Source organism: Triticum aestivum, chromosome 5A (assembly GCF_018294505.1).
Source record: "Triticum aestivum cultivar Chinese Spring chromosome 5A, IWGSC CS RefSeq v2.1, whole genome shotgun sequence".
In the NCBI taxonomy this organism is placed as follows: domain Eukaryota; kingdom Viridiplantae; phylum Streptophyta; class Magnoliopsida; order Poales; family Poaceae; genus Triticum; species Triticum aestivum.
Genome location: NC_057806.1, coordinates 155,815,383 through 155,830,815, shown reverse-complemented (window position 1 = coordinate 155,830,815; position 15,433 = coordinate 155,815,383). Strand labels below are relative to the sequence as shown.

Below are 15,433 nucleotides of genomic sequence, written 5' to 3'. Positions count from 1 at the left end.
CTTCAATCAATAACCAATAGCGGGACATGGATGCCCATATTGGTTCCTACATATTCCACGAAGATCTTTTTCGATTGAACCACGATGTCAAGGATTCGGTTAATCCCGCATGCAATTCCCTTTGTCTAACGATATGTTACTTGCCTGAGATTCGATCGTCAATACCTCCCTACCTAGTTCAATCTCATTGCCGACAAGTCTCTTTACTCGTTCCGTAATATAAGATATCGTGACTAACTCATCAGCCACATTGCTTGCAAGCTCTTAAAGATGTTGTATTACCGAGAGGGCCCGGAGATATCTCTCTGTCACACTGGGTGACAAATCTCAGTCTCAATCCATGCCAGCCCAACTAACACTTTCAAAGATACCTATAGAGCACCTTTATGATCACCTAGTTACAAAGTGACGTTTGATAGCACACAAGGCATTCGTCCAATATCCAGGAGTTGCATGATCTCATGGTCTTAGGAATAGATACTTGACATGAAGAAAGTTGTAGCAAAAACTAAAGTGATACAATCATATGCTAAGCTTATGGTTGGGTCTTGTCCATCACATCATTCTCCTCATGATGTGATCCCATTATCAAATGATAACTCATGTCCATGGTTAGGAAACCTTAACCATGTTTGATCAACGAGCTAGTCCAGTAGAGGCTGACTAGGGACACGGTGTAGTTTATGTATTCACACATGTATTTAAGTTTCCCATCAATACAATTCTAGAATGAATAATAAACATTTATCATGAATGGGAAATATGACAATAACCATTTTATTATTGCCTCTAGGGCATATTTCCAACACCAGGCGGGTGGGTATGGGGTGGCGGCATCCAGCAACGCCGGCAAGCAAGGACTGGAGGGACATAGATCCGTGTCGTCGTGGCCTTAGCCATTGGGACATCAACGAGTCGGGTAAGCTGGAGGGACGCAGCTACACGGTCGCTGAGGCCGGGGCTGCCCGGCTGAAAGATCATGGATGTCGCCTAGAGGTGGGGTGAATAGGCGCTTTAAAATAATTATGGTTTAGGCTTGAACAAATGCAGAATAAACCTAGCGGTTAATTTGTCAAGCACAAAACCTACAACAACTAGGCTCACCTGTGTGCACCAACAACTTATGCTAAGCAAGATAAACTATTAGGTGATAGCAAAATATATGACAAGAAACAATATGGCTATCACAAAGTAAGGTGCATAAATAAAGGGCTCGGGTAAGAGATAACCGAGGCACGCGGAGACGGCGATGTATCCCGAAGTTCACACCCTTGTGGATGCTAATCTCCGTTTGGAGCGGTGTGGAGGCACAATGCTCCCCAAGAGGCCACTAGGGCCACCGTAATCTCCTCACGCCCTCGCACAATGCAAGATGTCGTGATTCCACTAAGGGACCCTTGAGGGCGGTCACCGAACCCGTACAAATGGCAACCCTTGGGGGCGGTCACCGAACCCGTACACTTTGGCAACCCTTGGGGCAGTCACTGGAACCCGTCAAATTGCTCGGGGTGATCTCCACAACCTAATTGGAGACCCCGACGCTTGTCCGAAGCTTTACACCACAATGATTGAGCTCCGAACACCACCAACCGTCTAGGGCGCCCAACCACCCAAGAGGAACAAGCTCAAGGGTACCAAGCACCCAAGAGTAATAAGCTTCTCAACTTACAACTTCCACAACTTCCACGTATCACGTGGGGAACTCAAACCGATGCACCAAATGCAATGGCAAGGGCACACGGAGTACCCAAGTCCTTCTCTCTCAAATCCCACCGAAGCAACTAATGCCAGGAAGGAAAATGAGAGGAAGAACAAGAAGGAGAACACCAAGAACTCCAAGATCTAGATCCAAGGGGTTCCCCTCACATAGAGGAGAAAGTGATTGGTGGAAATGTGGATCTAGATTTCCTCTCTCTTTTCCCTCAAAAACTAGTAAGAATCCATGAAGGGATTGAGAGTTAGCAAGCTCGAAGAAGGTCAACAATGAGGGAAGAACACGAGCTTAAGAGATAAGGTTCATTGGTGAAGAAGACCCCCTTTTGTAGGAGGGGGAAAATCCAACTGTTATGCTCACAGCCCGCACAGAGCGATAGTGTACCGCTCGTAGTGCGGTACTACCGCTCCTACGAGCGGTACTACCGCTAGGGCGGCAGAAGCCCAATGAAACAACACTGCAAAGGGGCAATAGGGCGATACTACTGCAGGAGCGGTACTACCGCCTGCCCTTGCGGTACTACCGCGCGACCACGGATGAAAAGAAAAACTACCGCGCCTACAACCGCTGGAGCTAGCTACGAGAAAAGTTGGCACGGTACTACCGCTCACAGGGAGCGGTACTACCGCGTAAGGGCGGAAGTAAAAAATTACATCCACGCCTACTACCACAAGCAACAGCGCCGGGACACCAGGCAGCGGTACTACCGCGTAGGGCACGGAAGTAAAAAATTACTTCCGTGCCTACTTCCGTGCGCGCCAGCGTTCTGGGCTAGAGGCGGCGGTACTCCCGCTGGCCCTTGTGGTACTACCGCTCCCTTGAGCAGTACTACCGCACACCACAGAGACTTTAGCACTTAGATGCCTTCAAAACGCAGCTAAAGACAACAGACGGATCCAATAAAACCAGAACTGCCATAACTTCTGCAAATGAGCTCCGAATTGAGCAAACTCAAGCTTGTTGGATACAAGATGACAAGTAACATCAAAACAGCTTGTACTCCCTCCGTTCCGAATTACTTGTCTTAGATTTGTCTAGATACGGAGGTATCTAGCACTAAAATAAGTCTAGATACACCCGTATCTAGACAAATCCAAGACAAATAATTCGAAACGGAGGGAGTAGAACACTAGACACCACAATGCTCTCATCTTCCACGCTGATTTCATCGGTCTCCCTCACCTTTAGTGGGATAGTTTTGGCTCCGGGAGGTGGGCGAGACCATGGATCTTCATATTAGTTGAGATTTTCTCACTTGTACTCCAAGTCCTTGTAATACTTATTTGACCCTTGAGTTAATATTATGGATAAATTACTCATCTAAGATTGTTCCAAATATTGGTCAACAAACTGCCGATATGGTTAGTTAACTGCTATTCAGACCCCTACCGATATGAGAACATGTTATTCTAGTCATTAACTGATATGTATAGTTAATTTGTCTAACAAGCCGAATTATGAGCTGTCGGGCCAAATTTTTGGCTAGGCCAATTACATACTAGGCCTTTTTCAACCAAAAACTAGCCCCTTCGTACATATTTTTTCAATCGGGTCTGTATAGCACACATCTAAATACACCCTAATTATTGTACATCTAAGTGACTCAATCAAGCATAAAAAAGAGAAAGGAAAAACACAACACCAATCTCCACGTAAGATCAATGAAATAGGATTTAGATGTGTAATAATTAGGGCACATCTAGATGTGTTTTAGTAAAACTGTTTTCAATATGCAGGTTTATGGCCTTCCAAATCAGCTGCAACATCATGAAACCATCAAGGCAACAATTTTCCTTGTTGCTATGTAGCCTAGGATTGCATATTTGAACACTTAGGGCATTACATCCTGCTATATAGCCTAGGACATACATATATGACCCTAGTTAACATCCCATAAATGGGTTACCGATAAATTCAGTTGAATGGCCGATTCACCAATTAATCTCTACTCGACACCCAATTGATATGGTATCAGTTACCGATATTCTGAACATTGTCTAAGTGTCATCACAAAGAAACAAAAACAAATTATTACCTTGGATATTTAAAGTTTTATATAATTTAAAAGTTTCAACTTGCACCATTTAGTTTCTAGTTTAGACTAGGTTTTTAGTAACAGGAGGTAAACACACACTGCACAAGATTTAAATCTCTACATAACATCATCAGGGTTGAAGTTTGCTACAGGGTACAGATATGATATTGCCTCCCAGACACATGGATAAAATAAATCTCTGATAATGATCGTCTTGTTTTCAGCTTGATATTAAGCCATCCCACCACTAGTAGCCGTCCTGATAATCTGAAACAAGGCTGCAAAGAACAAATTGTGCAGGGAGTCAGATTTCCAATTGTTTATTTAGATCATTAGCTTCTCATCTTAATAAAGAAAGGCACAATGCTGAAAGTGAGTCAGGTGCAGTTTCCATTTCCCTTGGTAATATATGCTCAAAAGTTATATAAAAATCAGATAATCAGAGAGCACCCCAAAATACAGAGTGAAATATGTTGAAGATACTATTACTGCTTTTTGCTACAGGGCATGGGTTGCAATGAGATCCTGAGACAGAATCTCTACTACCTGGGATAGAAGGTGCAACTTTAGGAGCTCTTAGTGTCAAGGGCAAAGAGCAAAATCAATGCTTCAATGATAAACCAAAATGCATGTTATTTCACCTCTGCCTGGGGTGCACAGAATCGAACAGCAGTAAGTTTCGCATGACAGCAGGACCGCTGTCATATCGAGATTTAACATTCCACGTTTGGTAAGGGGCTTGACCTCCTCCTCCTCCTCCACCTCCTGAGTCTAAGTGTAACAGTCGCAATGGATCCTTCAGCAGTTGCTCATCAAAGCAGGTGGGTGGCGAAACTTGATTTCGAGTTGGGCTCGTAATTTTGTTGAGGATAAAAAATGAACAAAGGAGTTGGGCTCGTTATTTCATTGAGGATAAAAAATGAACGAAGGAAGGTAATGATGTCCTTACTCTCAAACATTACATGGTCTTCAAGCTGAAGTCGGAGCTTCATAACCTCAACCAAGCTAGACCATAACCAAATTAGAGCCTAGTTACAACCAACCCTTAATGAGATAAGCGAATTAGGCCACTATTAAAAGAACTAGAAAGACTAATTAGTCCTCCCTTATGAACACACCAACCCTAGGTAGGTGGAGACCTCACTTGGAAAGCTTCTTGATGTCTTGAGCGAATACAGACTGTCCATTATAGAGCTAAAAATGGTGAGGGTCATGACTTTGCCAGCCTAGAGATGGAAACAATTGATCCCAGGTAGATCCAACAGGATAGTCATTCCCCTTCTTGAATCATTTGAAGTTTCACTGCAGACTTTTCTCTGAATTCGTTTGCATTTCACTTTTCAGGCCGTCCCTCTGCATCCCGAACTCCAAAATGAGCAAGTCAGAGACTAACTCTATAAAGGACAGCCTGGGATGAATGGTGTACTTTTGCAGCTCTAAAAACAAATGAGAAGGGAACTTCAAGAAATCAGGGGGAGTAGTGGACTGGGTGGAGATGACAAGACAGCTGTACGAGTTAAGTAAGTGGCAGCAGAGGTTACTGAATGCCGCAAAGCATTGTGGAATAAGTGGACAAGCAAGCAGTTTCTACCAGCTTGAACTGCTCATAGCTGAGAGCGGATATCTTCTCTGGAGGATTTGCTAATAAAGTACACCACAGCTTAGCTACAGCAACTGTGTCACTCACTGGAGGTTGACAACCCCAACCTAAATTGGCAGTGGGGCAGAGAACACTGGGCTAGTGTGCTGAATGGTCCCTTTTGCCACTATAGAGATGTTTCCAGCAATGGTATGTCTACCAGAACCAATCGCAATGGGTTAACATGGATGGAGGAAGAAAAGGTTCACTGAATAGGGTGTAACTCTTTTAAAGAGCCAGCATGTCGTCCATGCTCAACTGTCAGAACTCACAAAGTTAACTCATTGTTTACAGTAGCTATAGAGACATAGAATATGGTAGATTTGTGCACAAAGAAAAGACGCAGCATAAGGATACCTAAAAGGATCAAACAGAAGGGAGATTAGAAAAGGTTATGTAGGAAGCTCACATGATCCTATGACCACAAAGATGAAGAATCCAAGCACGATAGGTCCAACAGGATAGTCATTCCCCTTCTTCACAGTAGTTTCAGGCACTGAGCCCCTCTTTGTGACGTTCTTCTGAAACTTCGCACTCTTCCTGTCAGCAAGACGCCTTGAAGTAGTCTGCCAAGGAAATGAAACCAATTTAGTATACAGAACATAACAAAATGCCATGGACAAAGATAGCACAAACACATTTAAATCCCTCAGATAAGATATCTAGTTTATTCTTTGATAACACAATATAGACAAACAAAATGTTTGGTTACCAAAAATATATATTCACATGCAGTTAGCATTAATCAGTTAAGACAAGGATCACACCTAAATCATGTGAAATTAATTTTTCCTCACGTCCATGATAAATATTAATAATGGTATCAATTATTTAATCGGTATTTTGGAATTGTTCTGCCGGTAATGATGATTTCTAAATCATAACACATCATAGAATTCTCACCTTATTCGTTGAAAACTATTATTACCACAAATTAGCATCATTGGCTTGGCCAGCCTGACCAACTAACTCCACTTTTGTCGATAGCCTTTTATGCTTGCTTCTTTCAAAAAACGGAATGGGTTCATTCACAAGTAGAAAGCAAAACAAGCATCAGAAGGGGGGAAAGCTACTTATTGTGGATTTTTGCTAAACTCGTAACGTAACTAGAATAGTCAAGTCTCTTTTGGACAAGCAGAACAAGCATATAGAATTGGTTATAATCGTAGTACTGAAATGCTGAAGCTAAAAATCCATAATGCTTATTTCTTGAGCTTAATGGTCAATATAACATGACTCGATACTGGACTAGTTTTTCAATAGACTACATACATAAGCGGGAGTTCTGAGAAAGCACTTGCAGAAGACTGGCTCTGATGAGAAAGCAATATACACAGAAAAAAGATGGTCAATAGTACTGCCTCCGTTCCTAAATACTATAAGTCATTTTAGAAATTTCAATATGAACTACATACTGATGTATATAGACGTATTTTAGAGTGTAGATTCACTTATTTTGCTCCATATGTAGTCCATATTGGAATCTCTAAAAGGACTTATATTTAGGAACTGAGGGAGTATATATTACATCGCCATTTATTTTTCAGTCTTTGTACGGTTCAAATTTCAAAATCATCAGCATCATTGGGTCTAAAGGAGAAAAAAAGGAGATTGGAGGGTGAAGAAAATAATCTTAAGAGTTATTTCAGTGGGCATTTAGTTAGAACGCACATGTCCTCTTCACCATACATTCCAATGGACTAGGCAACATTCATGCCAACGTATCGATGTCCAGCTTTGCAAGAAAACAGATTGTACACGTGCTAGTGCACTAACCAGGGCTAAAATCTGCGCATTAAAAATAGCAAACCACCTACAGATCCACCATAATTTTAGGATTATTGATCCATATCTGCGTCAAAAACTAACCTGAAGTATGAAAATCTATGATCTTTATCCAAGGTAAATATGCCCTAACCGAAACTCGCAGATCATCACAGCACCGAGCCACGCGGATCGATCACCGAAAACCGCAGCCAAAAATTCCCAAATAAACGCCCTACTGATGCCCCGTCCCGGAAGCCAGATCTCGGTAGGTTCGATCGAAACACCTCCACCCCGCATCGCCTAGTATCAATCGAAATCGATTGCTTATGCATGCATATCATGTACCACAAGGGGGATATGAGAACCCGGCGCAAATCCTCAAGACGCGAGCAGAATGAGGAAATCGCACAGACCGCTGCGCGGAGAAGAAATAGATCTTTGATGCCCTTACCATCCTTGCTTGGTGTGACCGCCGATGAACCCTAGAGAGTATCGATCGCACAGGGGAAGGGGAATCGGGGTAGGTGAGGAGAGCAGAGGGAGATAGACGAAGACAGGGCAGAAGGGAAATCCAGAGTTATCTCATTCCATGGCAAGTCCAGTATTACACACTAGATTATTAGCTCTCACTGGCCACAGGCGGCCCAATAAACCCTACGGGCCTCAGCCCATTAGACCCATTAAACTACGCTACAAGGGTGCCTACTGTTCGCTAGAGAGTAAGAAAAAATGTGGCCGTGATTACGATTGACTCGTCTTAGTTGTTTTCTATTGGTTCATATCATTGCAAAGAGAGACTTGGTCGTTCATATACTCCTTCGCCAGATACGACCACCCTGGCCCACTATTTCTTTTCCTCCCCATGCACGCTACCTCATTTCTCCTCTTTTTCTCTCATCTACTGCGGCAGAGACTGGAGGCGTTGGGGTGGCTGGGCATGGTGGGTAGGGGAGCTTCCAGCAGATGGCGTGAGGGCGGCCATCGGTGGAAATGCGGCCGCAGGAGGAGCAGCGGTGACCGATGGGCTCACGGAGAGCAACAGCAACCGTGTCGAACCAGTGTCACAGTGTCGCAGGCGGATAGGGCGAGGTTGAGTCACGGGCGGCGGGGAGGGGGGCGATCTGGCGGCGCGGCGACCGGGCGTGCTCTAGAAAATTGATGGGCTGCGCGATCTGGGCGGGCTCGACCTGCGCCAGCAGTGCGGCTGACGAGGTACGTGTTACTCTTGTTATTGGCTCGAAAGCCTCCTTAATTGCCCATTGTTATTGGATTTAGTGGGTACTCTTGAGATTCTCTTCGTTGGTTGTCGATTATTTGGATTAGAATGTATGGGCAGGTATTTTTAGGAGTGGAGAGAAGCACCCTTCTCTCTTGTGTGATGCAGCTTTGAGTTCTTTGTTTCACTGAGTATTTTTGAAATAACTAATTGATCTTTAAAATCCAAATATATGTAAAATTCAGATATTTCATTGAGCTTCTATTTTTGTGGAATGCAAATATATGTACTCCAAAGTCCAAATTGATCTTCAGAGTCAATTACTATGGCATATTTTTTTCCTCATCTACATACTTTTACAGATTAGTTCTTGGCCTTTTTGTGGCATCTTTTGTTTCATCTGTTAAGATAGCCGCAATCAGTGGCTTAGACCTTTAACATCTTGAGTCAAGATTCCCTCTTAAAGTGAAAATTTTCGTTATTCTACTGCTGCAATGATTGGCCATCTATATATTTGGCTCTGGCTTTCAGGTGGCATTTATTTTCCCTTTTCTGTAGGATAGAACTTTTCACTGTAAGCTGCTAACTTAGCAGTAATCTACTATTCAATTTACATGTTATGACTACAGATAACAAGGTTTGTATTTTCTACTCAGGTGGTTGGATATTAGTTATGAAGGTTGTCTCTGAATTTTTGCTCTATCAAGGACCGCATAAGCTTGGTCAATATGCATTTTCTGGAAATTCTATGGGAGTCAGCCGTAAAGAAGGAATTCCTACTGTATCCTACGGCATTCTTAGTCAGGTAGGTCCAATATTCCATCCTTTATTTTATGTTTCTTCTATTTGTTTAGTTTTCTTGATAATCAGTTATAGTATTGGTCTTACACATGTATATTTTTATTCCTTGTTTGTGAGGATAAACATTTCTATGCTCGCTTCTGTAGGTACTAAATATAACCAGATGAACTATTTTTGCAAACGTCCGAGTGCTAATTACACGAGTTCAAAGATTAAGTATGAGTCCGATCTATTTTTCTATCAATATAGTTTGAAGGTAAATCGTTTTACAGTCATCCCGTTAGAACTTGACTAGACAACATGCATGGTGGTCTGTATTTTGTTGACATAAATGTTAAATAATTTATATCCACATGATTCTAGAAGTGCTCTTTTATAATAATCCTCGGTACAAGTTGTATCAGACTAGCAATATAATGTTGGATGAATTGAGTTAATTAATTAGTGACTATTTTTGCATGAGATAATCATTAACTTTAGTTATGTATGCGAAATATGCATAAACATTTTTTTGTGTTGTGTCCATGTCCCGTGCATATATGATTTCCTTTTGCTACGTTTGTATTCATGTAACTACAGCATCCATTTGGCTGAGTTGCTTGCCTTGCTTCTACAAATAAAGTCGTTTCGTATTGGAATTATGAAAAATGATTTCTATTTTCTCTGAAGACCAAGGAATCATATTTTATTTGTTTTCTAGAAAAGATCGGCATACTAATTTTTCCTTAATCTTATTATTCAGAATTTGTTATTGCCATCGGAAGGTGTACTACTTTACTATCACTACTACGGAAAACCTTATACACAGAACTTTAGCAGTAGCGCTGGTTAAAAAAGGGCGCTAGTGCTACATAGCAGTAGCGCGTGCGCTTGAACCGTGCTACAGATACAGATGTAGCAGTAGTGCTTCTTCGGGAAAAAGCGCTACTACTAAAATTCCCACTACTAAGCCGAGAGGCTACAAATAGTAGTAGCAGTCTTAGAGAAACCATGTTACTGCTAAGATTATTGTAGCAGCGCGTTTGCCTTGAAAAGCGCTACTGCTAATGAAAAAAATGAAAATCAAATATAAAAATAAATGAAAATGAAAGAAATAGAAAAAGGAGAAAGAAAAAATAAATGTAAAGGAAAATAAAAGAAAATATAGAAATAAAGGAGAAAGGCATAGCAATAGGTCTGTTCATAACAGGCGCTATAGATAATATAGCAGCAGCGCATTTTTTAGACCCCCGTTATAGAAAGGGAAAAGGAAATAAGAAAAGAAAAGGAAAATAAATAGCTATAGCAGTAGCGCGTTTTGTAAAAGTGCTATAGCTAACTTAGCTATAGTGCGTTTTTACTTCTAGCGCTACCGCTACGTTTGACTTAACCCCCGCGCGGTTTCCTTCCCCCCGGCCACCACTTCTCCCCCAAATCCCTCGCCCCACTTAGTCGCCGTCTCCCCACTTCGCCGTCGTCCCACTTCACCGCCGTCTCCTGCTGACGTCGACGCCCCCGGAGCCACCAGAGCCGCGCGTCATCGACGCCGCCGGAGCCACCCCCAACACCATTGGAGCCGCGCGGCCTCATCAACGCCACCGGAGCCGCCCTCGCCGCCACCGAAGCCACCCTCGACGCCCCTGCCTCCCTCGCCACAACTGCCTCCCTCGCCTGAAGGAAATATGCCCTAGAGGCAATAATAAAGTTGTTATTTATATTTCCTTATGTCATGATAAATGTTTACTATTCATGCTAGAATTGTATTAACCGGAAACTTAGTACATGTGTGAATACATAGACAAACAGAGTGTCACTAGTATGCCTCTACTTGACTAGCTTGTTAATCAAACATGATTAAGTTTCTTAGCCATAGACATGAGTTGTCATTTGATGAACGGGATAACATCATTAGAGAATGATGTGATTGACATGACCCATCCGTTAGCTTAGCAATTTGATCGTTTAGTTTATTGCTATTGCTTTCTCCATAACTTGTACATGTTTCTATGACTATGAGATTATGCAACTCCCGAATACCGGAGGAACACTTAGTGTGCTATCAACCGTCACAACGTAACTGGGTGATTATAAAGATGCTCTATAGGTGTCTCCGATGGTGTTTTTTGAGTTGTCATAGATCGAGATTAGGATTTGTCACTCCGATTGTCGGAGAGGTATCTCTGGGCCCTCTCGGTAATGCACATCACTATAAGCCTTGCAAGCAATGTAACTAATGAGTTAGTTGTGGGATGATACATTACAAAATGAGTAAAGAGACTTGCCGGTAACGAGATTGAACTAGGTATGAAGATACCGACGATCGAATATCGCGTAAGTAACATACCGATGACAAAGGGAACAACGTATGTTGTTATGCGGTTTGACCGATAAAGATCTTCGTAGAATATGTAGGAACCAATACGAGCATCCAGGTTCCGCTATTGGTTATTGACCGGAGATGAGCCTCGGTCATGTCTACATAGTTCTCGAACCCGTAGGGTCCGCACGCTTAATGTTCGATGACGATATGTATTGTGAGTTATGTGATTTGATGTACCGAAGATTGTTCGGAGTCCCGGACGTGATCACGGACATGACGAGAAGTCTTGAAATGGTCGAGACATGAAGATTGATATATTGGAAGGTTATGTTTGGACACCAGAAAGGTTTCAAATAGGTTCGGGCATTTTCCGGAGTATCGGGGGGTTACCGGAACCCCCCGCGGGGTTAATGGGCCTTCATGGGCTTCAGTGGAAGAGAGGAGGAGGTGGCCAAGAGGAGGGGCGCCCCCCCAAAGCCCAACCAAATTGGGGAGGGGGCCGACCCCCCTTTCCTTCTTCCCCTCTTCCCTTTCCTTCCCCTCCTAGTTGGACTAGGAAAGGGGGGAACCTACTCTTAGTAGGAGTAGGATTCCCCCCTTGGGGCGCGCCCTATGAGGCCGGTCGGCCCCCTCCTCCACTCCTTTATATACGGGGGAGGGGCACCCCATAGACACACAAGTTGATTTCTTAGCCGTATGCGGTGCCCACCTCCATAGATTTCCACCCCGGTCATATTGTCGTAGTGCTTAGACGAAGCCCTGCGTTGGTAACTTCATCATCACCGTCAACACCCCATCGTGCTGACGAAACTCTCCGTCGGCCTCAGCTGGATCTAGAGTTCGAGGGACGTCACCAAGCTGAATGTGTGCAGATCATGGATGTGACGTGTGTTCGGTACTTGATCGGTTGGATTGCGAAGACGTTCGACTACATCAACCGTGTTACTTAATGCTTCATGTCATGGAATTGTCATGGCAGATGTCCTAGTGTGAGGACTTAGTCGTGAGGCCAGCGCATCTTTGTGGTAGCTTGAGAGGGGTTGATCGGGATGAGGGACGCATGGTGGATGAACGCACAAGACAAGGATTTAGACAGCTTCGGGCCCCGGGAAACATCATCCGGTAATAGCCCCACATGCTGTTTGTGGCTAGATCTCATTATGATCATGAGAGAGTCGTCGCATAAGCCGGCTCCCCCTTTGTGTCTAGCCCTAGAGATTGTTTCTTTTTGCTTGTCCCCTCTTTGGGGAGCCCTGCCCCTCCTTATATATGTTGAAGGGGCGGGTTACATGACTGGTCCTAGTAGGATTAGGATTAGTCTATTACAAGTGGAATCCTAGTCTGCCCCCTTAAGGGAAAACTCCTTATGCCTTTCCTCGTAAACCGGCCCACTATTAACATGAACCGGCCTTTTGGGCCTTGGGCCTAGTCTTCTATCTGACCCGCCGTTAGGGCCATCCGTGAGTTGCCAGGTTCGTGAGTCGCCACTCCGGCGGGTTACCAATGAAAACGCCAAGCCCGACCGGGTCATACCGCGGGGTATATCCCTGACATTAGCCCCCAGTTTAATTTGGATTTATCCATGTTAAACTGATCCTGTAAAATAAACACAAGAACAAACTTGAGAGGTTGTGCTCCGGGTTAAATATTTTCCTGAACCGGCACCTGATCATCTTTAAGTCCTTGTCATTTCCTCCTGGATGCATACTCAAAGATCTTATAGCAAATCTCTTTTAACAGATATGTCCAAACCTTGCCAATGCAAAAAATCCAGGCACTTCGTCTAAAAAATCCGGGTCAATAGGCCAGCTTTATAACCAATTTGCTGACATTGGCTCTTGTAGAGAAATATTATAAGAAATAATCCATTTGAGTCGGCCTTCAATGCTCTGAAAAAATATTGGTCTTGAAATATTCAACTAATATTTAGCCGGCTTCTAGAACTTGCCGGTTTATCATTGCCAAAATATCCGGTTTGTAAATATTTCATAGCGCCGGGTCATAATTGTTGCCGACGCCGGGTCATAGTTATTGGTGACGCCGGGTCAATCTGGTTTACTCAAAACTGAGAATTTGAAGATTTTTCTCCCTTATATCCATATTACCTGTAGCCCCCAAGTCTTGAGCAGAAACAAAGTGATGACTTAAGACTTGCTTCAATATAAATACTGCCACTTTGAAGAAATCCATGTTGTTCATCTTAGTCACTAGTAAAGACTGAATACTGCATATATCTAGCCCCCAAGTGCCATGGTGCATGCTGGCAGTGACATGGGACTTGCATATTTGATGTGATCTCAATTTCAATAATGTAGCCCCCAAGTGCCAGGTCGTAAGCCTGCAGCGACTCGGGATTATTCCTTCCATTGTAGAATAAACCATATTCATTGATAAAATAATAGCCATTGTGCCAAAGCGACTTTGAATACCTTATCTGTTGACAAGTAAATCCGAGTTTAAATACCCAGCGGCTCTTGGCCGATGGCGATTTTGAAGGAAATATGCCCTAGAGGCAATAATAAAGTTATTATTTATTTCCTTATATCATGATAAATGTTTATTATTCATGCTAGAATTGTATTAACCGGAAACATAATACACGTGTGAATACATAGACAAACAAAGTGTCACTAGTATGCCTCTACTTGACTAGCTCGTTAATCAAAGATGGTTATGTTTCCTAACCATGAACAATGAGTTGTTATTTGATTAACGGGATCACATCATTAAGTGAATGATCTGATTGACATGACCCATTCCATTAGCTTAGCACCCGATCGTTTAGTATGTTGCTATTGCTTTCTTCATGACTTATACATGTTCCTATGACTATGAGATTATGCAACTCCCGTTTGCCGGAGGAACACTTTGTGTGCTACCAAACGTCACAACGTAACTGGGTGATTATAAAGGAGCTCTACAGGTGTCTCCAAAGGTACATGTTGGGTTGGCGTATTTCGAGATTAGGATTTGTCACTCCGATTGTCGGAGAGGTATCTCTGGGCCCTCTCGGTAATGCACATCACTTAAGCCTTGCAAGCATTGCAACTAATGAGTTAGTTGCGGGATGATGTATTACAGAACGAGTAAAGAGACTTGCCGTTAACGAGATTGAACTAGGTATTGGAATACCGACGATCGAATCTCGGGCAAGTAACATACCGATGACAAAGGGAACAACGTATGTTGTTATGCGGTCTGACCGATAAAGACCTTCGTAGAATATGTAGGAGCCAATATGAGCATCCAGGTTCCGCTATTGGTTATTGACTGGAGACATGTCTCGGTCATGTCTACATTATTCTCGAACCCGTAGGGTCCGCACGCTTAAGGTTACGATGACAGTTATATTATGAGTTTATACATTTTGATGTACCGAAGTTTGTTCGGAGTCCCGGATATGATCACGGACATGACGAGGAGTCTCGAAATGGTCGAGACATAAATATTGATATATTGGAAGCCTATGTTTGGATATCGGAAGTGTTCCGGGTGAAATCAGGATTTTACCGGAGTACCGGGAGGTTACCGGAACCCCCCGGGAGCTATATGGGCCTTAATGGGCCATAGTGGAAGAAGAGGAGAGGCAGCCAGGGTTTGGGCCGCGCGCCCCTCCCCCTAGTCTGAATAGGACAAGGAGAGAGGGGGCCGGCGCCCTCCTCCTTCTCTCTCTCTCTTTTCCACCTCATGAATCCTATTCCAACTAGGATTGGGGGAGAAGTCCTACTCCCGGAGGGAGTAGGACTCATCCTGGCGCGCCCCTCATGGCCGGCTGGCCTTCCCCCCTTTAGTCCTTTATATACGGAGGCAGGGGCACCCCAGAGATACACAAGTTGATCCACGTGATCTATTCCTTAGCCGTGTGCGGTGCCCCCAGCCACCATAGTCCTCGATAATATTGTAGCGGAGTTTAGGCGAAGCCCTGTTGCAGTAGTACATCAAGATCGTCACCACGCCGTCGT

At 43.5% G+C, this 15,433-nt stretch overlaps 1 protein-coding gene and 1 long non-coding RNA gene across 2 annotated transcripts; one reads left to right on the top strand and one right to left on the bottom strand.

Annotated features, from left to right (window-relative positions):
• Positions 1 to 3,854: 3,854 nt before the first annotated feature.
• Positions 3,855 to 7,800, bottom strand: LOC123102703 (probable stress-associated endoplasmic reticulum protein). Its single transcript, XM_044524124.1, has 3 exons — positions 7,607 to 7,800; positions 5,798 to 5,954; positions 3,855 to 4,027 (listed from the first exon to the last, which is right to left on the bottom strand). The coding sequence occupies exons 1-3, from the start codon at positions 7,607 to 7,609 to the stop codon at positions 3,981 to 3,983; spliced, it is 207 nt and encodes a 68-aa protein (XP_044380059.1). The 5' UTR covers positions 7,610 to 7,800; the 3' UTR covers positions 3,855 to 3,980.
• A 226-nt stretch (positions 7,801 to 8,026) lies between these two features.
• Positions 8,027 to 10,812, top strand: LOC123102704 (uncharacterized). Its single transcript, XR_006449199.1, has 3 exons — positions 8,027 to 8,367; positions 9,028 to 9,176; positions 9,319 to 10,812. It is a non-coding gene; the product is annotated as an uncharacterized lncRNA (long non-coding RNA).
• The last annotated feature ends 4,621 nt before the right edge of the window (positions 10,813 to 15,433 follow it).